Here is a 25,286-nt window from a genome sequence, read left to right on the forward strand (position 1 = left end):
AGTCAAAAAATGTCCTATATGTATAATAATTCCCAATATTTCACTCCTAGTGTTTTCCCGCTGACTAGATGCGCGTTGTCAAAATGGCGAACCGGTTCAAAATTGAAATTCTTTTGATTGACTTGCATATTTTTTTGTGGGTGTGTCCATATAATACAAAGAACATTACACGGTGGAACAGAGACATGAAGTTTATCTTCTCGTGATGCATACATTCACCACTTGAAGATAAACTTCATATCTTTGCACCACCATGTAATATCCTCTATATGTGAATGAAATTTCAATCTTGTGCCATTTATTCATGGAAATAATTTCTAAAGGATTTACAAATTGCTTTCATTCGACAACCCTGACACTTGGTTGGCTGTTGAACATGATTTTATACCTTGTGTCTGGTGAAAGTATCAAATTCTGCCACGCTGTAACCAAGGGAACCGTCACCATAAACAATCCATACCTAAGAATGAGACATCGTCAGTTTCCCCACAATAAAGCCTCCTTTCCATGACCGATACATCATACAAGTGAAGTTTCTCTTGGTTAGAGCCTACCTCCGAGTCAGGACGACAGAGCTTTGCTCCCAGGGCAAAACCTCCTCCAACACCAAGAGTCCCAAAAGCCCCTGGAGAGAACACAGGTCCATGAGATTGGATGCCTTTGAAAGCCCAGACACATACCATACTACAGGCAATTTAGTTATTTATTTTTAGGAATATATATATACCAGAGATACGATCTTTTAGATCTTCATCCAGGACAAGACGAGAAATTTAAAAGCTGACGGAAGGAAGACTTAAGAACTTTCTGGTACAAAATTTGAGGTAAAAATATGTTGTCGCTCGATGTTCTACGCCACATGGATTCACCTCAGACATGTTCAAACATATCACGCTGTGACTCAACCCAGTCTTACTCCCAAAGGCATTGCACAAGGCCTGCCCGAGATCTAATGAGGGCTCTAAGGCACGATGGGGAACTGGTTGCCTGCTGGTAGATCACCGTCAAGTTGTCTGTCTGCCTTAAGTACACTTTAATAAATAGGCAAACTAAGTGGCCTCCATTGCGTCAAGTTATTGAAAACGAGGTTTATTTTTCTACAACAGTCAGTGTTGGTCAGTGTGAACCTTGCCCATGGTTCTGACCTGGGTCCAGCCAGCAGAGGGGTCCTCGTGGTCTCATTATGTAAGCAGCAGTGCCTACAAAGTCTCCTCCATCAGCAACAATGATACTGTCTTCCACCAGGAGCTCATCAACACAATGCAGGACACTCAGAGGATTCAGATGCCGCTCCACCTTCTCATGGGCCTTATCTCTACGAGGGGAAAGCATTACATTATCCAAAAGATCAGACTGACAGTTTTGGCAAGTGAAAACAACACCCACAGGATGTCCACATCCTTCACGCTACCTCCCACAATAGTGGCCTAACCTGTTTGCCTTCTCTTTTGTCTTGTCCCGATCCTTCAGGCACTGAAGCCATTCTTTAGAACATCTGTGTCCCACCAAGCCCTTTGACAGTTGCAGCAAGAAGGAACCAACATCACCTGAAAGAACAGTACCAACATTTTTCATTTTTAAAACGTTATTTATCTATGATTAAGAAGAAGGTGGTCACATCACAGGCTCCATGGTCCGACTGTGAGCTTATGAAAATAAGTATGTTTGTTCTAATAATGTAAATATGTAATATACACAGGCGGCACGGTGGTGTAGTGGTTAGCGCTGTCGCCTCACAGCAAGAAGGTCCTGGGTTCGAGCCCCGTGGCCGGCGAGGGCCTTTCTGTGTGGAGTTTGCATGTTCTCCCCGTGTCCGCGTGGGTTTCCTCCGGGTGCTCCGGTTTCCCCCACAGTCCAAAGACATGCAGGTTAGGTTAACTGGTGACTCTAAATTGAGCGTAGGTGTGAATGTGAGTGTGAATGGTTGTCTGTGTCTATGTGTCAGCCCTGTGATGACCTGGCGACTTGTCCAGGGTGAACCCCGCCTTTCACCCGTAGTCAGCTGGGATAGGATCCAGCTCGCCTGCGACCCTGTAGAAGGATAAAGCGGCTACAGATAATGAGATGAGATGAGATGAGATGAGATGAGATGTAATATACACATGGTGTCTTGGTGAACGTCTTGAAACACACACATGCCCAGTGGGACACCCAGGAATTAATCTGAATGGTTCACACAGAAAAGGGACTCAAGCACACATGTTACTCATGTCTCAATCTGATGAACTTTTCCTTCATCAGTTTCCCTCATGGCTGATACAGGGCACCTTTTCAACACTCGTGACTGTATGTAGAAGAGTAATGATTTATAACCTATGTCCTTCACAAGAGAATGGATTCCTTTTAGAGCTTGGATCCTTTCAAAAATTTCCTCCTCGTGTTGTCTGAAACAGTTTTTACCTGCCAGTGTGGCTAAAATGTCGATTGTTAAAAAGCTATACAGATAAAACTAAATCATCAAGGCTGCCCTTCAGGAACAGCTCCACATGCTTAAATAAACTCTGGAGGCTGCATGTTAAAAATACTTTGTAGAACAGAATGTAGTTAGATAAATTAAACTCACCATATTTGATGTTTCGGGAAATTTGCAAATTGCAAGAACGAGATGACGGTTCATCAGTTCATACGCACACACTCCAAGAGTCAATTTAAAAAAAAAAAAAGTCACCACACCAGCATTTTTTTTCTTTTAGCAGATATCAGAATACGCAGTTCCTTAATCAGCCGATCCCCTGATGCATAAACTCATGCAGATCCAAATCAAGAGCTTCAATGTTCAAACATCAGAATGGGAAAAATCGTGATCTCAGTTTTCGTGTGACTTTCTCTCACTGTGGTCTGGGTGTTGGTTTGAGCCCAATGGACTGGTTTGAGTATTTCAGAAGCTGCTGATCTCCTGGGGTTTTCACACACAACAGTCTCTAGAGTTTACACAGAATGGTGCGGAAAACACTGATACCCCTTTTCCACCAAATCAGTTCCAGGGCTGGTTCGGGGCCGGTACTGGTGCTGGTTCACAACTCGTTCAACTTGCGAGCCAGCTGAGAACCAGTTTGCTTTTCCATAGCTCACGGTGCTAAGAGGAGCCACGTCATTACTTCACTGTATACGTCAGTTGCGTCGCTGCATTTGCATAAACCTTGGCGCGAACATCGAAGCAACAACAACATGGAGAAGAAGAAGCAGCAACAACAATAATAATGGATGACTTCGCGTTTGTACAGCTGCTGCTTCTCGTCGCTTAAAAATGGCGATCTTTCGCGGTCTTGTTACTGTTGTTGGTCTTAACAGCTCCGCCCCCCCGCTGACGTAAGCGGTTCTTTCCTCTGGCCCAGCAGAGAGTTGGTGCTAGCCTGGAACCGGTTTTTCTGGCCCCAGAGCCAGTTCTTTGTCAGTGGAAACAGAAAACCCGGTTCCAAACTAAGCACTGGCCCCGAACCAGCCCTGGAACTGATTTGGTGGAAAAGGGGCATGAGTGAGTGAGCGACAGTTCTGTGGATGGAAAGCAAACAAACACCTTGTTGATAAGAGAGGGTCAGAGGGAAATGGACAGATTGGTTCAAACTTTTTTGGCCAGGAAGGATATAGTAACTCATATAATCACTCTTTACAACCGTGGTGAGCAGAAAAGCATCTCAGCATGCAACAGCAGACAGAAGAACACATTGGGTTCCACTCCTGCAGCCAAGAACAGGGATCTTAGAATCAACAACAAGTTCCTATTAAAGTGGCCAGGGAAGGTATGTACACAGCAGAAAATGCAGGTGTTGAAGAGTTTAGCGTGATCGTGTGCCAGAAGGACTGTAAGGAAATGAATCATATAAAAGAAGCATTATGGAAACAGAACCACCAAGCTGTTGGCCTTATCCTGTACTTATCTGTGCATCGTAAAGTCCAGTTGGTGGACTGAATTCTGGCAGTTCTACTTTTTGCCTCATCTTGTTTTCAATTATAGTTTAAATAAAGGGTTTGGAGCCTATCGACGGTGAATGCTTGGCCATGGTTCACTTCCTGTGTGGTTTGTGGTGTTACTGTAATTGAGTGCCTCACCCTGAACAGCCACTGTGGGTTTCCAGAACAAGTCCGAGTTCTTCAGTAGCTGAGTCTTGTCTCGGTTGACTGCGATAATTTTACTGCGTCTGTTCAGCACCCTGCCGTAACTCAATCTGAAGTCACACACCGTCCCTGTTCAAAATAAAATTCAAAAAATAAGCGCTCATCATAATCCATCTGGGGAAAACCCAGGAATGTCTCTTTAGGTCTTAAAGTGCATATCACGGGTAAATTCAGGAGCAAGATCAATGTAATTCTCCTATTTTATATTAAACTTTGGTCAAATATTTGTCACATTTTGTGCAATTTTTTTTACCTTGTGCAATACCAGACAAATTCAGCTGAAATCAATCAAGCCATTTGAGGCGAATTGGTCCGCCTCTGAAAAAACTTGGCATTTGGATTTCCCGGCAAACATTGATTTTCAGGCGGCACGGTGGTGTAGTGGTTAGCGCTGTCGCCTCACAGCAAGAAGGTCCTGGGTTCGAGCCCCGTGGCCGGCGAGGGCCTTTCTGTGCGGAGTTTGCATGTTCTCCCCGTGTCCGCGTGGGTTTCCTCCGGGTGCTCCGGTTTCCCCCACAGTCCAAAGACATGCAGGTTAGGTTAACTGGTGACTCTAAATTGAGCGTAGGTGTGAATGTGAGTGTGAATGGTTGTCTGTGTCTATGTGTCAGCCCTGTGATGACCTGGCGACTTGTCCAGGGTGAACCCCGCCTTTCACCTGTAGTCAGCTGGGATAGGCTCCAGCTTGCCTGCGACCCTGTAGAAGGATAAAGCGGCTAGAGATAATGAGATGAGATGAGATGACATTGATTTTCGTGACGTCGCGTGCGGGACGCCTCCCTCTGAATCCTACATCAGCGCTGGTTTGTTTATGAGAAACCGACCTGGTGGTTTTCTGCAAATTTCTTCAATGTTATCACGTAATTATTAAAATGGTTAACAGATGTATCGTAGGAGGGTGTAGCAACACCAATCATGATGGGATTAGTACTCATCGTTTCCCAAAAGACCGGACAATGAGAGAGAAATGGGAGCGCTTCGTGCGAGGCACCCAGAAGCCGAGGACCAAAGCAGAGCCGAGAAAAAGATCAAGAAAATCGGCGATTCACAAGTTGACTGTTGCCAGGGTAAGAAATAATTCTGACATCTCATTATATTCTTCATCCAAAGGTGAAGTCACATTGCACTCAGGTGACAATTCCATATTTCAGTGCAAAATCGCTCGCTGCTAAACTTGGTCTACACAGGCTGTGCACTGAAACCCTGCAAAGCTCGCGCAGCCTGCTGGTGCTTCCGCACGTGACGTCACGAATCTGGCTCCAGACTCGCTTGGGATTTTTCCAGACGCGTTTTGTTATTTTATTTTTTTCTGCTGTAGACAGATGGCCTTGTGCAAAATTACCCTTCTGGATGAGTGTGTAAAGGGACAGACTTTCATATAAAAAAAACCCAAACGAAATTTGGTCCAGGATATGCCCTTTAAAGCACCAAGGTATAAAAATATGGCTCTCCTTACCCGCCAGCAGCACCAAATCCGCCTCTTTCAGAGCGTCTCGTCTGTTCTGTCTGATGTGCAGAGGACTGTCCTTCCCCAGCATCCCTCTGGACATCCCACCCAGGAAGCAGGGGATGCCTAAAGACTCCAGAGCTTTTCTGGAACAGGGTCAAAGCAGAACCGGTCACATGGCTCAAAATAAACTGGCACAAATACAAGTCTGAGTGTTTGTACAGGATCCCAAGAGAGTCGAATGAACCATAATTTGGACTGAGATCACAGTCATGAGTCGGTGGTGAAGCTGTCCATTCACTGTTTAAGATGACAAATCTACCTGATCTCTGCGACAGGTGTTGGTGGGAGTGTCGCCTGGCTGCCTAACACGATCACTGGCTTCTTCGCCCTGCTTACCAGCTCGATACACCTTTGCACCTGGAGGAGAGACAAAAGTCAAAGGCCAGGGAGGTGAGTGTGTGTTATGTGACGTCAGACATACTGAGGTAAAAGGTTACCAATTTCAACACTGTAGTTTCTCTATCTCTTTAAACATTGGCCTTCAGCTAATCACAGCCTGAATGCACTTTCCATGCAATATAACGAACTAACAAAATCCTCATTTAATTTGATTTAATTACGTAATTGAACACACACCTGAGAACATTCCTTCTCAAAACAACAGGACTACACAGGTCTAGCTGTTTCCTGGACCACAGTATGACAGTTGGACATTAGGGAAGTCTTCACATCACTATAGCAACCACTGTTCTACCCTGGGCTCTTGTCACACTGTGTGCTATCAGATAACAGAGACAGTTCGATAGTAACTGATTAAACTATCTGCCATAACCACGCTAAACCACTGAGCATGGAGAAGGACTTTTAGAGATTTTGGCAGAACACAAGATACACCGTTTTTGGTAAAGTTATTAAATTACATTATCATCAAGTGTCTAATTATGATTCTTTTTATAAGCCTGAGAAATAAATACTGTATGCAAGTAAAATTTGTTCTACACCCTATATCACATACTTCCCAGCTTCAGGTTGCACTACACTACCGTTCAAAAGTTTGGGGTCACTTTGAAATGTCCTTATTTTTGAAAGAAAAGCACTGTTCTTTTCAATGAAGATCACTTTAAACTAATCAGAAATCCACTCTATACATTGCTAATGTGGTAAATGGCTATTCTAGCTGCAAATGTCTGGTTTTTGGTGCAATATCTACATACAGTGGTGCTTGAAAGTTTGTGAACCCTTTAGAATTTTCTATATTTCTGCATAAATATGACCTAAAACATCATCAGATTTTCACACAAGTCCTAAAAGTAGATAAAGAGAACCCAGTTAAACAAATTAGAAAAAAAATTATACTTGGTCATTTATTTATTGAGGAAAATGTTCCAATATTACACATCTGTGAGTGGCAAAAGTATGTGAACCTCTAGGATTAGCAGTTAATTTGAAGGTGAAATTAGAGTCAGGTGTTTTCAATCAATGGGATGACAATCAGGTGTGAGTGGGCACCCTGTTTTATTTAAAGAACAGGGATCTATCAAAGTCTGATCTTCACAACACATGTTTGTGGAAGTGTATCATGGCACGAACAAAGGAGATTTCTGAGGACCTCAGAAAAAGCGTTGTTGATGCTCATCAGGCTGGAAAAGGTTACAAAACCATCTCTAAAGAGTTTGGACTCCACCAATCCACAGTCAGACAGATTGTGTACAAATGGAGGAAATTCAAGACCACTGTTACCCTCCCCAGGAGTGGTCGACCAACAAAGATCACTCCAAGAGCAAGGCGTGTAATAGTCAGCAAGGTCACAAAGGACCCCAGGGTAACTTCTAAGCAACTGAACTCTCACATTGGCTAATGTTAATATTCATGAGTCCACCATCAGGAGAACACTGAACAACAACGGTGTGCATGGCAGGGTTGCAAGGAGAAAACCACTGCTCTCCAAAAAGAACATTGCTGCTCATCTGCAGTTTGCTAAAGATCACATGGACAAGCCAGAAGGCTATTGGAAAATGTTTTGTGGATGGATGAGATCAAAATAGAACTTTTTGGTTTAAATGAGAAGCATTATGTTTGGAGAAAGGAAAACACTGCATTCCAGCATAAGAACCTTATCCCATCTGTGAAACATGGTGGTGGTAGTATCATGGTTTGGGCCTGTTTTGCTGCATCTGGGCCAGGATGGCTTGCCATCATTGATGGAACAATGAATTCTGAATTATACCAGCGAATTCTAAAGGAAAATGTCAGGACATCTGTCCATGAACTGAATCTCAGGAGAAGGTGGGTCATGCAGCAAGACAACAACCCTAAGGCTGCTGGGCCATAGAAGGTTCACGCTGCACGCTGCATGCTGCACGCTACACGCTACACGTTCACGTGAAGAACCGGACCCTGGGCCATTAAACTTCATGCTTGGATGTTCACGTGTTGTGTCTGTTCTACTTTGACCGAGTAATACAACAATAACCAACAATATGGACTCTTCGGATGACGACGATTGCCTCATTCTGCTTTTACTGAGACAGAGGAAGAGAAAAAGGAACAGAATTTGGAGCCGAGAACACTTCCTTCTGAGAGAAACCCGTGGTGAATTTCACCGAACATTCTATAATCTGCTTGACAATCCCGATGAAGAACTATTTTTCAATTATACCATTCAATTATATTTTTTCTGAAGTTTTCCCCTGAAAGCATAGAGTTATCTCCCTAGACCCGTTCTGATTGGCTGGCGCGGCGGTGACCGCATGCATTGACTGGAATTTCCATCTTCACGCCTAGAAAAAAGTGTGCATGTTCATTTCACGCTTCACGCGTGAAGTGTGCAGCGTGCAGCGTGCAACGTGAACGCCGTTCTATGGCCCAGAGCAAGTCATGCTACGTTTGTCCACTTTTCTTTACACGCGTGTAGCGTGTAGTGTGCAGCATGCAGCGTGCAGCGTGAACCTTCTATGGCCCAGCTGCCTAAGCACACAAGCCGTTCTACCAGAGAATGGTTAAAGAAGAATAAAGTTAATGTTTTGGAATGGCCAAGTCAAAGTCCTGACCTTAATCCAATGGAAATGTTGTGGAAGGACCTGAAGCGATCAGTTCATGTGAGGAAACCCACCAACATCCCAGAGTTGAAGCTGTTCTGTACGGAGGAACGGGCTAAAATTCCTCCAAGCCGGTGTGCAGGACTGATCAACAGTTACCGCAAACGTTTAGTTGCAGTTATTGCTGCACAAGGGGGTCACACCAGATACTGAAAGCAAAGGTTCACATACTTTTGCCACTCACAGATATGGAATATTGGATCATTTTCCTCAATAAATAAATGACCAAGTATAATATTTTTGTCTCATTTGTTTAACTGGGTTCTCTTTATCTACTTTTAGGACTTGTGTGAAAATCTGATGTTGTTTTAGGTCATATTTATGCAGAAATATAGAAAATTCTAAAGGGTTCACAAACTTTCAAGCACCACTGTAGGTGTATAGAGGCCCATTTCCAGCAACTCTCACTCCAGTGTTCTAATGGTACAATGTGTTTGCTCATTGCCTCAGAAGGCTAATGGATGATTAGAAAACCCTTGTACAATCATGTTAGCACAGCTGAAAACAGTTGAGCTCTTTAGAGAAGCTATAAAACTGACCTTCCTTTGAGCAGATTGAGTTTCTGGAGCATCACATTTGTGGGGTCGATTAAATGCTCAAAATGGCCAGAAAAATGTCTCGACTATATTTTCTATTCATTTTACAACTTATGGTGGGAAATAAAAGTGTGACTTTTCATGGAAAACACAAAATTGTCTGGGTGACCCCAAACTTTTGAACGGTAGTGTATATGCTCACCAGATACGCTTCTGGAATTTACTCCATAGTTCATACGTCACATCAAGTCCATCACAGAAGAGAAACGAGACCATCAATGACGGCGTAGCTCACTCCGGCCCCGTCTAGTCCAGAAGGAATGGTCTAAAGTGGCCCACCTTGCACAATAAATGTTGCGAGCTATATGCGCTATATAGAAGCTATATATAGAAGTGATATCCACCCTAGGAATACCGACCTGTTTACCAGAAAGAATCCAAAACGGCGAGGAATTGACTGAGAAGAAGCGATTTTTGTTGAACTGCTCATTAAGGCTTAATTAGTCCATAACTTCATTAAGAATTGTAATGAAGGAAATCTGGGTAGAAGTTATATGCACCCTACAGTAGGTACCCCTACCTTCATGATAGAAAGAATCAAAATCGGTGAACAATTGAGGGAGAAGAAGTGATTTTCGTGAAATGTGGACGACGCCAGAACAATGGACAGAACACATGATGGCATAAACTCATCGTCTGTTGGCCAGATGAGATAATAATATATCCAAACATCGCCATCACAATAATTAAATAATATTATTGAGTTGAAGAGGAGTAGCTGAATGGAATAGATCTGATAGACCACAAAAAAAGCCAGTGAATATTATTATTATTATTATACATACACATTCCTTTCGGGTGTTTGACGCGTCTTTCTCTTTCAAAATTCTCTCAAAATCTTCCGTATTTAACAAAGCAAACCTGGCGACCATGTTTGTTTACAAATTGTCACAGTCGCGCACTAGCGCAGAAGTTTTACATCTCTGATGTGTGACGTCATGTTGTCTTGACAACCGTGCCATATCGTAAACCATATTCAACACTCGTTCTCCATTGGGCAGAGTGATGTAATACACGTAGGATAAGCGATATGCTAACAATATTGCATGCTATCAAACCAAATGAATGAAACCCGCTAGAAAGGAATAGAACACGTGTTTTTATTCCACTGAATATGGAAATTAAACCTCACCTCCTCGTTTGTTGCTTTAGGTACATGCACAGGCAGAGGGGAGAGATCCCTTTCTTCCCATGCTCCAGCAAAAAGGTTTGTTAGATGATTGCGAAGGTACCTACAAGGAGAAAAGGCGGTGTTCAGGACTCAGTCAGGTTTCCTTTAAACACATTAAAGGCTAAATTAATAATTAGCAACTAAACAATCAAGCATTTTATAACAAACTGTGCTAGCTATCATCATTGTCATACCATGAAACAACTTTTCCAACAATTCCTTTAGGAGGGCTTTTAGGAGAGATCTCTTTCTCTACGATATGATATGGATAAAGAGTGTCTATGGGGAACTCGATAAACACAGGACCTGAAAAACAAATATAATCGTTCATCACCGTCATAAAAAACTGTCATAATAAAGATATGTTCAAGCTGTATCCTGGTGTGAAGGGCATTAAAACATTGCTGCTGTGTACCTGGTGTGCCAGACTGGGCGATGGCCAGGGCTTTTCTCACAGTGGGCACGATCTCCCTCACTCTCCTGACAGACGCACAGAACTTACAGAGTGGCTTGAAAAGGGACATCTGATCAATGTCCTGCAAAGCTCCTCGACCCTACACACACACACACACACACCATTCAGTCCACTCTGTTCCGTGTTCGTGAATATAATAACATGTAATCCATTCAAACACACACTTTGTAATATCTCTGCTTCAAACATTAATTCATGTCAGTAAATCTATTTCTGCTTTTAATCTCCTGGGTTGTGGATCATTTTGATTCTGCTTATTCTCTAATTGTTTTAATTCACTCTGTAGACTTGAACAGAGTGATGATAGTCAAGCACAGTCCCCTCCGAAAGTATTGGAATGGCAACGCCAATTCATTTGTTTTTGCGATACGCTAAAAACACCTTGGGTGGCAGACCAACAAGTATTCAGGCAAGCAGAATTACTGATGCACTGAACTTTATTCTTGCCTACATCTTTTTATCTTTAAAGTATCAGCTATGATTTTACCTCCAGGGCCTGCTTTAGATGCACCTCACAGATTAGTGGAAGATACACAAGATGTCCCCTCCGAAAGTACTGGAACAGCAAGGCCAATTCTTTTCTATTGGCTATACATTAAATACATTTGGGTTTGAGATCAAAAAATGAATATGAGGTGATGGATCAGAATTTCATTTCCAGATACATTGAGATGTTTTAAACCCTGAAGTTTTGGTGAGTTTATTCAGTCTCTCCTTCAGAAGGTGAAATGCTGCGCAATTGCATCAAGGTCTGGTGATTGACTTGGCCAGGTGAAACCATGCTAGCCCAGCCCATGACACGACTCCTACTGTGCTTGTATGTTTTGGATCATGAGCAGATCTTTTCCTTCTCCACACTTTGGCCTTTCCATCACTTTGGTAGAGTTGGTTCCAGAATGTTTGTGGATCATTTTTGAATGAGTGGTTTTTGTCTTGTGGTATGGCCTTTATGTCTTCTTTGAACGGCGGGCTATGAAACCTTCACTCCTGCTGTGGAGGTTCTTGTTGCCATCACTGACTCATTATGGGGATTTTCCTTCACAGCTCTCACAATTTTTCTGTCATCAACTGTTGTTGTTTGCCGACTTGTTTGATGTCTGGTTGTTAGAAAACCAGTGGTTTCTCTCTTTTTCAGGACATTCCAAATTGTTGTATTGCCCATGCCCAATGCTTGTGCAGTGGCTGTGAACCATTTTCCCTCTTTTCTCAGCTTCAAAATGGCTTGCTTTTTCTCCCATAGACAGCTCTCTGGTCTTCATGTTGGTTTATCCTGTTTAACAACTGCTGCAGTGTTCATAGGCCAAAAAACCAAGGGTGAAGCCAAGAGCAATCACTCAGAGCTATTAATTGCTTAGACAATCTAACAAGACACACCTGGGCAACAAGAAATACCTGTCAGTTAGGTGCATCAATATTTCTGCTTGCCTGAATATTTGTTGGTCTGCCACCCAAGGTGCCTTTAGCGTATTACAAAAACAAATGAATTGGCTTTGCCATTCCAATACTTTTGGAGGGGATTGTTTTGACCATTATCACTCTGTTCAATCCATCCATCATCTATACCAAAGTTGGCCACAATGTTCAAACATGGAATCTTCTTGCTGTGAGGCGACAGTGCTAACCACTGTACCACCATGGTGCATTGTTTTATTTTTTTTGTATTATTTTGCTCTATCCAGTCACGCAATTTAACATAACGAGGCTCCCTATCCAGGGCGTACCCCACTTCTCACCTGAAGTCAGCTGGGATTGGCTCCAGCTCACCTGTGATCTTGAGTAGCCTACACAGTATAGATGATGTCTAAAAGTCTTAAGTCCTTCCCGCACCATATGGCGCATTAAGCGGCTCCAATCTCTGTTTCTGCAGCCCTCGGCCTCTCGCCTATTACACAGCTAAGGTTACAGTGGGGGGCTGGTCCTCTGGTAACCGCAAGAGTTTGACTCCCCACTCACATCTGTATTGCAGCATGCCTTGTCAGATGGCAGTAGGTACCATTTTTATGCTGGTCTTTGGTATGACCCGACCACAAGTAGAACTCATGATCTTACGATCGAGAGGCGGACACGCTAACCACTAAGCCAACTTAGTCTTAGTATAGACGATGGTTGGATGGATAACAAGGCTCCTTCACTGACAGCTGACTGACTTGCCACAATTCTTTCATTTCTGACCTGTAGCAGAGTGGCAGCTGCTCCACCCATCAAAAGCAAAGGTGACTCAGCCATCTGAGCATTCTTCACTGCAGTAACCGTGTTCGTAAGGCCTGGTCCTGCTGTCACTGCAGCCACACCTACTGTACCTGCACAGGGGAAAAATTCACAGAATTTACCAATCGCGTTTTTACACGTTTGACATACTGAACCTTCACTCAGGCATACACATACAGCAAGTGGAAGGCAGAGACATCAAAATTATTTTCGGTAATTACACTTGTGTCCAATGACAGGTCGGCCACACCCAAAAAAAAAAAAAAAATCATGTTGTTGATGTGTTGGAGTAAACAATATCAAGCCACATCAGTAACATATTTTCCAAAGTATAAATATTAAAAGCATAAGTACTTATAGCTTGCATAAGTATTCACGCCCCTTGGATGATGATTATAGGTCATGAATCTTCACAAAATACTCCACGATATTGAAGTGGAGAGTAAAAAAAAAAATCTAATTTTACAAACAGCTTGTAAAATTATCCACCAATAAAAAAGCGTAAACGTTTTGATTCCATAAGTACTCATCCCTGTTTCTGTGAACCCCCTACATTTTGTTCCTTTGGAAAGAGGCAAGGTTACAGTATCAAATTTTCAGCTCGATAACAAAATTATATATTTATTGCCCGATTGTACCCCTAGTGAAATTACAGAGACCAGCTGGGTTTTTTTCCCCTTATCTTTCAATTCGAATGCGCTCCATAAGACAATTTTAACGTAGAACAGATTACCAGAGAGTCTTGCGACTGCATCAGCAGCAAACACAGCTGTAGCTTCGTGACGGGTGTCCACAATACGGATCCCCAGTTTCTCACACGCCACCAGGATCGGAGAGATGTGTCCGCCAACCAACGTGAACACAAACTTGATGCCATGAGCCTGAAGCACCTGTGCCACACTCTCGCCTCCTTGCCGAGGGCTCGTCCTGTCCGCCTGAGAAGAGTTGGAGGAGTTAATGCAGAAAGCACACAAGGATCTTAAGTGATAGCCAGTTTAGACTGTAAGCTCAGTTAGCATTTTTAGCTGTTCCTATAGATGTGGAAAACCAGTGTATATTTTGTAAAACACTGATCTGGTTTACCAAAGTGCTTGATCACTGGTGTACATGCTGTTCAGTGAATCTTGATGTGCTGTAGATTCAGAGATCACATTACACACGCTTGCAAACAGCTGCACTGGCTACCAACGTTTTTCAGGATTGATTTTTAGATAAAATATCTCTGAATTCCAAATGTCTCATGACACCATACCTCAGTGAACTCATTATCTCTCGGATCAACAAGCAGAAATACGCCGCTTGTATTCGCGACCTGGCTAAAGCGTGGTGAGGCTGGTTTTTGTTTTCCTTCTCTGATGAGCTCTGGTTAATCTGGGCATATTTACAAGAAAGCTAAAAAAAACCCACATCTGTTCTTCAGAGCATTTAATTCTTTCCAATTTTCTCTCTTAACTGTTTCACTTAATTGTCTGATTTTATTCATATGATTTTCGTCTATGATGATGATGATGCTGATGGGGTGGCACGGTGGTGTAGTGGTTAGCGCTGTCGCCTCACAGCAAGAAGGTCCGGGTTCGAGCCCCGTGGCCGGCGAGGGCCTTTCTGTGTGCAGGGTGTCCGCGGGGTTTTAAAAAGTATTAAAAAGTGATAAAACGCAAAATTTAATGGCCTTAAAAAGTGATAAATTTGGTCAAAAGGTATTATTTTTAAAGAATAGGTATTAATTTTTTCTTTTGGACAATGACTGGTTTCATTTTGATGAAATAGACAAAATAAAGGGCGGCACGGTGGTGTAGTGGTTAGCGCTGTCGCCTCACAGCAAGAAGGTCCGGGTTTGAGCCCCGGGGCCGGCGAGGGCCTTTCTGTGTGGAGTTTGCATGTTCTCCCCGTGTCCGTGTGGGTTTCCTCCGGGTGCTCCGGTTTCCCCCACAGTCCAAAGACATGCAGGTTAGGTTAACTGGTGACTCTAAATTGAGCGTAGGTGTGAATGTGAGTGTGAATGGTTGTCTGTGTCTATGTGTCAGCCCTGTGATGACCTGGCGACTTGTCCAGGGTGAACCCCGCCTTTCACCCGTAGTCAGCTGGGATAGGCTCCAGCTCGCCTGCGACCCTGTAGAACAGGATAAAGCGGCTACAGATAATGAGATGAGATGAGGCAAAATAAAATAAATCCTTTCTTGCTTGCGCCGCTACTTCAAAAATGAATGTGTGATATGAACTTGATATTGACGTCATATCAATGCATTGTATTCATTGGTCGATAGAAATCTGAAATCGTCTGCGTGCGCATAGCTAAGTCCAAGTGGAGACGGAAAGCAGTGCTAAATGAAACAGTATCTCTTCATCAAATTCTAGCGGGTGGCAAAAAGTTTAGAAATGGGGAAATGTAAGTTTTCCCGATCCTGGCTCCGGGATCCAAGCTTTCAAGCTTGGATAAGGCCTGTCGTCGGGAACGACAGGCAGGCATACTGTAAAGTATGCCTCAAAATCATTAATATTAATTGGATGGGGGCTAATGCGCTCAGGTCGCACATGAAGTCGGAGAAACACGTCAGGGGAATGCGCGGTCGTGGGCAGCAACAGTCTATCACCTCGACAGCTAGCACTAGTGCTATACCAACGGCCACACCACCGCAGCTGCACGAGCAGACCAGACCCGTGGACCCGACTCAAGACTTGAAGATTGTGCTGGGAGGCAATGCCACGCTTCGGGCGGAGACTCTGTGGTGCCTTAACACGGCTTCAAAGCACCAGTCTCTGAACTCGAACCAGGGAATAGGGGAGCTATTTGGCGCCATGTTCCCTGACTCCGTTGTAGCCAAGTCGTTCACTTGCGGAAAGGACAAAACTGGTTACATTATTCGATTTGGCCTCGGGGCATTTTTTAAAAAGGAGCTGACGAAAAACATCTGCCAGGCTGGGCACTTTGTGATTATGTTCGACGAGAGCCTCAACCACTCAAACAAAAAGAAACAGCTGGACATCCATGTCCGGTATTGGGAGGATGGAGAAGTTAAGTCCAGATACTTCAGGTCTCAGTTCTTGGGTCATGGGAAGGCTGAAGACTTGTTACATCAGGTAAAGGTAAGTCAACCCTCTTGTTTTTTTTGTTTGTTTGTTTTTATTTTTCATCTCATCTCATTATCTCTAGCCGCTTTATCCCTCTACAGGGTCGCAGGCAAGCTGGAGCCCATCCCAGCTGACTACGGGCGAAAGGCGGGGTACACCCTGGACAAGTCGCCAGGTCATCACAGGGCTGACACATAGACACAGACAACCATTCACACTCACATTCACACCTACGGTCAATTTAGAGTCACCAGTCAACCTAACCTGCATGTCTTTGGACTGTGGGGGAAACCGGAGCACCCGGAGGAAACCCACGCGGACACGGGGAGAACATGCAAACTCCACACAGAAAGGCCCTCGCCGGCCCCGGGGCTCGAACCCAGGACCTTCTTGCTGTGAGGCGACAGCGCTAACCACTACACCACCGTGCCGCCTGTTTTTATTTTTATTTATTATTATTTATGTGGTGACATTCACGAAAATCCATTGGAATCAATTGGAAATATTTTACTCGCAAGCCATCAACGAAGCTAACGCCCGAGAACATGACGATGATTCCAACGTCGAATCAACGCCCTTTTGCTATCTGGGTTCGTATGCGGTTGAGGTCATATTAATAATTCACACTGGAAAAAGAGACCATTGTTCTTAAGAAAACAAAACGTTATAAGTATGAAAAAATAATTAACCACCAAACACAACAATAATTTCCACACATGGTATATATCAGTTACACACTTTTATAAAGGTAAAACGAAGGGTTTTATTTTTCAAATAAAGAAGTTTGGTGGCATTTTCTACTCCGTCCGCCATGTTTCTAAACGGTATTTTTTTTTGTCTACGCACGTGTAACAGAAAAGGCTTTCCGTTATGATGTCTGTCTCCACCTGCGTGCGTTTGCGCTGCCCCTTGTTAATTTGGTGATTGACACTTCAGCTGCACCCGGTTAACTGCGGTCAGCGCAAACGCACGCAGGTGGAGACAGACATCATAACGGAAAGCCTTTTCTGTTACACACGCTTTATTCACTTGGCCAATTTGTTAGACTTAGGCTACGTTCACACTGCAGGCTGAAGTGACTCAAATCCGATCTTTTCGCCCATATGTGACCTGTATCCGATCTTTTATTGACAATATGAACGACACAGATCCGATTTTTTCAAATCCGACCCAGGCCGTTTGGATATGTGGTCCTAATTCCGATTCCTATCCGCTCTTTTCATATGCGACTTCAGTCTGAACCGCCAGGTCGCATTCATCCGACTTACACGTCATCAACAAGCCACAAACGTCACTATTCTGCGCTGAAGTAGGCGGCGGGTCTCTCAAAAAAGTTACAACAACATGGCGCATAATCACGGGCGCAGATAGAGGGGGGGACGAGTCATATTTAAATTCACCTCGTTCGGTCCCCCCCACTTATAGGGAGGAAAAAACATCTATGCTGTCTTTCTTTGCATAAGGCAAACCTCACGGAAAAATCAAAAGACTAATTACCATTCGGTTTATTGAGGTGCACAGCAGTGTATACATAGTTGCAACAACTCACATAAAACAAAGACTGATATTCGGTTGGTTGAGCTGCGCAGACTGCACAGGTTGCGAGCTCGAGCTTGGTTGCTATGGTAACCCACAACAAGTTTGACAGGCATATCGGGGTTGGGGTTGGTTTGCTGGCAGCTTTGTCCCCCCCCAGTTTTTTGTCCCTCCCAGTTCAAAAAACGTATCTGCGCCCCTGCGCATGACATCAATGCGAGGGACGCTTCGGGCTGTGAAGGTTCTGAATCTTCTCAATGGAAGGACGCAGAGGTTAGGGAGCTGATTTCCATTTGGGGGGATGCAGCTATTCAAGCTAGATTGGATGGGTCATACCGCAACCGGGCGGTTTTACTTCCGTAAACACTGGCCATGCTCACTGCGTGTGACGTCGTCGTATCCTGCAATGCGCATGCGGAACACTTTTAGGTCGCTTTTCGTTCATACTGAGGATCACATACAAGTCGCATATATTTGTTAATGTGAACGACCTCACAAAAAAATCGGATTTCACAAAAAAATCGGAATTGAGCATTAAGCCTTGCAGTGTGAACGTAGCGTTAGAGTTTTCGGCTCTTTAAACGGAAAAGCGGAGTTTACGGGGATATTTTTCTTACGCGCCCGAAACGGATGGATTTGAAATGTAAACAAGAACAGTGCCTGGTTTTCTCGGGTTTCTATAATGACGTACGTCATTCCGCAGCTATTTGAGTTGATGACAACATTTTTGTCTGCTTGTTTTTTTTTTTTTAATCAAATGCTGTATAGAATAGATTCAACTAGTTGACTCTAGACCTGTGTTCATTGCAAGTAATCAAATGTACAGTAAAGCTGTATCTGAATGATAATTGCAATGATGCTTTCTCTTTTGTCCATTCACAGGAGTGTGTTGCACCACTGAACATGAGGGAGCTGCTGTCCATTGGCATGGATGGGCCCAATGTGAATTTTAAGTTCATGGAGCTCCTCCAGGCAGAGCATGCGGAGCTCTATGGTGGTGGAAAAATCATTTCTGTGGGAAGCTGTGGGCTGCACACGCTCCACAACGCCATGAAGGCAGGGTTCAACGTGTGGCACCTGGACAAGTTATTACGCGCACTCCACTTTGTCTTTCACAATGTCCCTGCCAGGAGAGAGGATTACACCACTGTTACTGGATCCTCCAGCTTTCCGTTGGCCTTCTGTGGCCATAGATGGGTGGAGAATGTTCCTGTGGCTGAGAGAGAGCAATCGAAGTTTGGCCTTTCTTTCTTTCTTTCTTTCTTTCTTTCTTTCTTTCTTTCTTTTTTTTTTTGCTTCTCCAAGTATTTTGTTAATTTCCCGGTTGGAAATTAAATAAATGTGCAATATTTTTGTCTAAATCTCTTCTTTTGTAGTATTTGTAGCTGTCGCCGAATGGTTGGAAGTCAGTCTTCAAGAAGGTTGTAAGTTTAAATCCAGTACCATTCCATCACTTAAATGAAGCAAACCACCCCACCTCACATTGTTACTGTAACTAATGCCCTGTTGCGAAATATGCAACCGAGTCTCCTGGATAATGGTAATGATGTAAGTAAGTGTTGGATGACAAAATCTATGTGCATGTCACAAAATCTTTCTGATTGATACTTGGTGCAATTCGATGTCGTGGTGGTTGTAAAAAAATCTGAAGGTAGGAAAAAAAAGGTATTAAATGGTAGTAAATTGACTCAAAGATTGGTGTATATACCCTGGTGTGGAGTTTGCATGTTCTCCCCGTGTCCGCGTGGGTTTCCTCTGGGTGCTCCGGTTTCCCCCACAGTCCAAAGACATGCAGGTTAGGTTAACTGGTGACTCTAAATTGAGCGTAGGTGTGAATGTGAGTGTGAATGGTTGTCTGTGTCTATGTGTCAGCCCTGTGATGACCTGGCGACTTGTCCAGGGTGAACCCCGCCTTTCACCCGTAGTCAGCTGGGATAGGCTCCAGCTTGCCTGCGACCCTGTAGAACAGGATAAAGCGGCTACAGATAATGAGATGAGAAAAAAAAGTTTGTATCTGAGCAGCATATTCCATAAGAGACACTTTTCAGATGAAAAAAGAAAGCATAATGAAGGCTGCTGGGTTTTGGTGTAAAATGAATAAGTGAGTGTGACAGTCAAAGTGTCCAGAAGAACTGTGGCTGGTTCTTTAAGATGCTCAGTAAAACCTACAGATCATTTCCACATAAAACTGACCTCACTGGACCTGAGACGGAGATTTTTTTTAAAGCAAAGAGTCGTCTCACACCAAATACTGACTTACTGATTACTCATTATAGTATTTTTTAACGTTGATACATTTAATCATTTTTAAGCCATTTTTGGTCGACAACATTTCTTGACACGTGCCTAAGACTTTTACGCTGGGCTGTATATAATTACATCACTCTCTGTAAAGCATGTTGTGACAGGATGCTACAGGGGGTCCCGATTAACAGCCTCTTTTAAATTCCTTGGTGTCCACATTTCTAATGACCTCAAATCGTCTGCCCGGGAGCATCAGTACTTCCTGTGTAAGCTGAGACAGGTTGGAACGGCCCTTGACGTTGCCATGAGTTAATTATACAGTAGTTGCACAATTGAGAGCATTCTCAGTCAGTGCGTTTACATGCACATCCAAATCGAGCTGCTGTCGGTAATCGAGCTAAGGGTCCCAGCAGGGGTGCCAGAGAAATCCAATCCTACATGCACACAAGGAAATCGAGCTATTGTGTGAGGTACATTGTGCACCCGAGCCACAGGTGGCGCTACACGCCCCATCGTGTTGGTACACTTCCGGTTGTCATCATGAAGAAGAGCTATTCAAGAGTGTAAACAAAGTTATCAGTTCCGTGTTCACAAGAAGAACGACGACGAGGACAGCAACATCGAGAGAGAGAAGATGGACAACAACGAAGCAGCTCAGCACTTGCTGAACATTCTGTACACCATCGTGTTGTGTTTCCCGCTTGTGGTCTCGTCACTCGTCACTTCCGGAAGGGGCAGTGCTGAAGTAAGTAGCTCGATTACGTAGCTCGATAGGGTTTACATGCACTAAGTAGCCTGGCCAGAATCGCATAATCTAGGTCGTGTAGCTCGATTACGAGAAATCAAGTTCGGTTCGATTTCAGCCGAGCTAAGGTGTTTCCATGGCATTTAGAACTTCAATTTCAGTCGAGCTACAGCAGAAATTCGATTTTCTCTATGTGCATGTAAACGCACAGAGTGATTACATCATGGCCTGGTAACGGCAGTCTTTCTGCTGACAAACTCACGGACCTACAGAGTTTCAGCTGAGCTCATCACCGGCCAGAAACCGACCTCTGTACAGGACATTTATCTGAAACAGTGCCTGATGAGAGCCAAAAGGATCAGCAGTCACCCAGAACACCTGCTCTTTCACCTGCTTCCATGCAGCAGCTGCTACCGGAGCATCCGGGTGCAAACAAGTCGACTCGTACAGTAATCTGTAACCTTCCCCAAGCTATCAGACTCTGAAACAGTCAACGATCGCATAAATGCACAACCATCTTTTTGCACACTGCACATTTATTTATTTATTAATTATTTATAACAACCACCACACATACTCAGGTGCATCATTTCCCTACTCAAAAATTCAAATTTTGAATCCAATTCTGTCCTGCAATTCTATAATGGTTTATTTATTTGGTCCATCGGGACAGGGAATAATTTCATTAATGACATGAATACACTTTATTTCATTATTTAGGTTTATATGCAGAACATTACAGAAAACTTTATCACCATGCTTTGGGAATACAACGCCCAACGTTCCCCAGAACACCAAATTTAACAGAATATATCATGAATAAAACCGATCATATTTAACTGAATTAAAGCCACGATATCAAAATCATTGAGCAGTCGTCACTTGAAGTAAACTACCGCGAGAAAACAAGCCTCAGAACGTTTCGGGACAACTGTAGACGAGTTTAATTTTCTGGATATTGGATTCCTGGTGGGTTTTTCACCTTAAAGGCTTACATCAGATGATACTTTGGGAAAATTCAGTCAGATCGCCAATACACACACACACACACACAGTCTTTCTCCTGGCGTATAGTACGCTGAATGGCTCAGTGTGCTTTTGTAAAGAACGAAATATAAAGAAAAATCCACACTCACAATTCTAAATAACTTGATTTAACACTTATATATACATAAATGTTAATGCGGGTGGCACGGTGGTGTAGTGGTTAGCGCTGTCGCCTCACAGCAAGAAGGTCTGGGTTCGAGCCCCGGGGCCGGCGAGGGCCTTTCTGTGTGGAGTTTGCATGTTCTCCCCGTGTCCGCGTGGGTTTCCTCCGGGTGCTCCGGTTTCCCCCACAGTCCAAAGACATGCAGGTTAGGTTAACTGGTGACTCTAAATTGACCGTAGGTGTGAATGGTTGTGTGTCTCTGTGTGTCAGCCCTGTGATGACTTGTCCAGGGTGAACCCCGCCTCTCACCCATGGTCAGCTGGGATAGGATCCAGCCCACCCGTGACCCTGTAGGACAAGATAAGCGGCGACAAATAATGGATGGATGGACGGATGTTAGTGCATACATCTTCATAACGGCCCATAGTGATGTATAAATAAATAAATATTTATTAAGCTTGACGTGGACCTTCTAAGAACTAAAAGAATTAAGAAATCTTTTTGAAGCCTTTCAGTTTTGGTCACTGGTACATAATTAGGATGGGGACAGATTAATTTTAACACTTTGCAAGCACCCAAACCTTTATATTTTGTGTACGTGCAGTGTATTTTTGTAGACTGAAAGTTTTGACCTGTGTGTGTTTTGTATTTGTACATTCGAATATTTTGTTTATTGTCTGTTATTCTATTCCATTCCAGGCATTTAGCAGATGCTCTTATCCTGAGTGGTGTACCAGGAGCGTGTGTACACACACACACACACACACACAGCACCTGGGGATCAGGTGCCTGGGAATTGAACCGGCAACCCTTTGGGCCCAAGGCTGTTTCTCTAACCTTGAGGCCATGGCACTCCACATGGTGCAAGATAAGATCGCAGTGTGCAGTTTTACTTGCATTGACTGCAGATAACAAAGTAAGACCCGACATCAAAGGTCACTGATTCCGTCTCATCCTTTCTGTTACTCATTTGTAGACTTCAATCAGACTGCAGAAAATTCCTTCTTTCTTCTGACCTTTGACCTTGCTGTGACTTTGACCTTGTTGAGATCAGTTTCAGTATATAACCAGTTCACGTGCTCACGGGCGATTGCTCTAAGACAACGAGGGAGGCTCAGCCTCCTCTAAAAATGACGAACATCGAATCATAGAAATATATGTGCTCAACCCACTACAGTGCGAAATCATTCCGTTATAACTTTCCCCAGTTCGCCTAATGTGTGCGTGAGTTTTTCCCCCTCGTGACAGCGCGATGCAGCCCAGCCTCAGTGCACTTCAATGGCATTGGGAGCTATGCGCTTTCAATATCAAAATGCAAGATGGTTATTGGACAAATACTGCGAAAACGCCCGCCTACGGACTCCCAGCCTCACATGGGAGGGACATGGCAGTTTCCGCGAGGAGACTGGTGATTGGTGAAAGCGGCCGGATATTTTCTTTGATTGACAGCTCGTTTCAAATATAGACAGGCAGCGGTGAATCTCAGTTCAGTCCCATGCGGATTCGCAAGTGCTGTGGTGTATTGTAAGAGATCGGCTTACATTTCGATTTCATTCATTACATACGGTTTCTACCAGCTTTTTTAGTTTGTATATATTTTCATTGTAAATAAAGTGTAAATATAGTGTTGTCAAGTTTGCTATCTTAGTTCCAGAAATTTCGTTTATTTGAGTGACTGAACTTGAACTTGAGGGGGCTAGTCAGCTAGCAAGAAAGCTGCGCACGGATGACAAGCATTGCTGATTTAATTTTGGCGAAGCCATTTGCCAGTCTTCCTTTCGAGGAAAAAATTAAAATTAAAGAGCAGGGTAGACCAACGCCTCAAATTGACTTGGTGAAAAAGGTAGGGAATAATACTCATTCCTTTCAGCTCTCCTGGTACGAGAAAGTGAATTGGCTAACAGCAAGTGACCCACATCAACAACAGTAAATAGGCTACTTTAGTAATATGTCATGGATGGACCAAAAATATAGAATCTATTTAAAATGTTTATGCTGAGTATATTATATTGGAATATATATTTTTCTGGATATGAATTAAACACAGCTACAATTTGGAAAACATTTTTAAACAAAAACACAGCCGAGAACATTTCACACTACAGACCTGGATTAAAAGTGAAGGGTTATCAAAATTGTCAATAAAACATTTCTCAGTCAAAATAAGTAAAATATAGGGAAAGTGTCATTGAATGAAATGTGTGGCCCCCAGCTCTATGTTTGGCTCCCCAAGGTCAGTGCTTGTGCCTATTCCAGAACACTCTGCTGTTACTGCTGAGGTTCCTGACAAAGAGCTGCTTTCAATAATGATCAATTTTTAAACAACATGCCACAATTTTAAAATATAAAATGTTAAAATATACCCCTCCCCCCCCAACACCACCATCATGTATATTGGACAGTAGGCTAATGGGCCAAAAGAACCTGTTATTTCACAGTTTGTGACGCTGCCAACAATCAGCCAGATCAGAGGCAAGAGTATGGGCAAAACTGATGTGTTTTTTCTTTTAAAATCTGGAAAATATCGTAACCGACCAGCCTCCCCTGTTTGAAAGACTACCAGCCGCCGCTGCACGTGCTGGCTGTAAATGATCTGTTCTATAAATCATACAAAGACTCAGGAACTCTGGGTTGAACATTTGATTACTGAGATGTCTGAAGAATGAACTTACACAGACATAAATAAAGATTGTTCAGCGTTGTTGTTGTTTATTGTTATGATAAGTAGGAGCAGATGATTCCTGCAGTCTCTGAAAGCCTGTAAGTCAATAACAGAAACCAGAGAGAGTGAGAATGTTCAGGTCGCCTACCTGATGGAAGATCTGGTCCAGTAAGCCCAGTCTGTGGGCAGTGAACATTAAGCCCAGCAGCACAGCCAGCACACAGAGACCCAGCACAGTCCACAGGTCCATCTGGAGGAACTGTCTGAATCAGCCACACAGACTCCGTGCTGCAGGGATCAAACCCAGGGATCAGCACCACTCCACAACACTGCTCTCTCTACTGCTCTCCTTCTGCTCTTCTGAACATTACACACCTGATCTGTCTGTCTGACACATTACACACAGCTCCTCTGATCCTCCACCAACCCCAACTCTGGACCTGTGCCCAAGAACCGCCTGCTTTCCCCGCGGTCCGCTAACTGCGCAGCTCTCCTGCATCCCGGTGACGTCACTCACTGACGCTCAAACACGAGAGCGCGGTGAAAGGTGAAGGTTGAAACCCGAACGCGCGCAGCTGTGCGCATGCTCCGTCCCTGCACGCGTCACCTCGCACAGTCTCGCGCTCAGAGCGCCGCCTGCTGGAGCCTTCTGTTCATCACCAGTGTGAGAGGGTGAGTGAGTGTGTGTGTGTGTGTGTGAGAGTGAGTGAGTGAGTGTGTGTGTGTGTGTGTGTGTGTGTGTGTGTGTGAGAGGGTGAGTGAGAGT

The 25,286-nt window shown here is 43.8% G+C and overlaps 1 protein-coding gene across 1 annotated transcript in view; it reads right to left on the reverse strand.

Annotated features, from left to right (window-relative positions):
- ilvbl (ilvB (bacterial acetolactate synthase)-like) overlaps positions 1-25,051 on the reverse strand; it is a 28,906-nt gene extending 3,855 nt beyond the window's left edge. Inside the window, exons 1-13 of the mRNA XM_060916230.1 lie at positions 24,669-25,051; positions 13,848-14,049; positions 13,079-13,206; positions 10,847-10,985; positions 10,626-10,737; positions 10,393-10,492; positions 5,886-5,983; positions 5,573-5,709; positions 4,051-4,185; positions 1,433-1,547; positions 1,146-1,315; positions 555-625; positions 389-460 (exon numbers count right to left, since the gene is read on the reverse strand). Coding sequence (XP_060772213.1) covers positions 389-460; positions 555-625; positions 1,146-1,315; positions 1,433-1,547; positions 4,051-4,185; positions 5,573-5,709; positions 5,886-5,983; positions 10,393-10,492; positions 10,626-10,737; positions 10,847-10,985; positions 13,079-13,206; positions 13,848-14,049; positions 24,669-24,770 — 1,581 coding nt within the window. The 5' untranslated portion in view covers positions 24,771-25,051. The remainder of the gene's footprint in view (positions 1-388; positions 461-554; positions 626-1,145; positions 1,316-1,432; positions 1,548-4,050; positions 4,186-5,572; positions 5,710-5,885; positions 5,984-10,392; positions 10,493-10,625; positions 10,738-10,846; positions 10,986-13,078; positions 13,207-13,847; positions 14,050-24,668) is intronic.
- Between the last annotated feature and the right edge of the window lie 235 nt (positions 25,052-25,286).

The sequence above is a fragment of the Neoarius graeffei genome, chromosome 3 (assembly GCF_027579695.1).
Source record: "Neoarius graeffei isolate fNeoGra1 chromosome 3, fNeoGra1.pri, whole genome shotgun sequence".
Taxonomy (NCBI): Eukaryota; Metazoa; Chordata; class Actinopteri; order Siluriformes; family Ariidae; genus Neoarius; species Neoarius graeffei.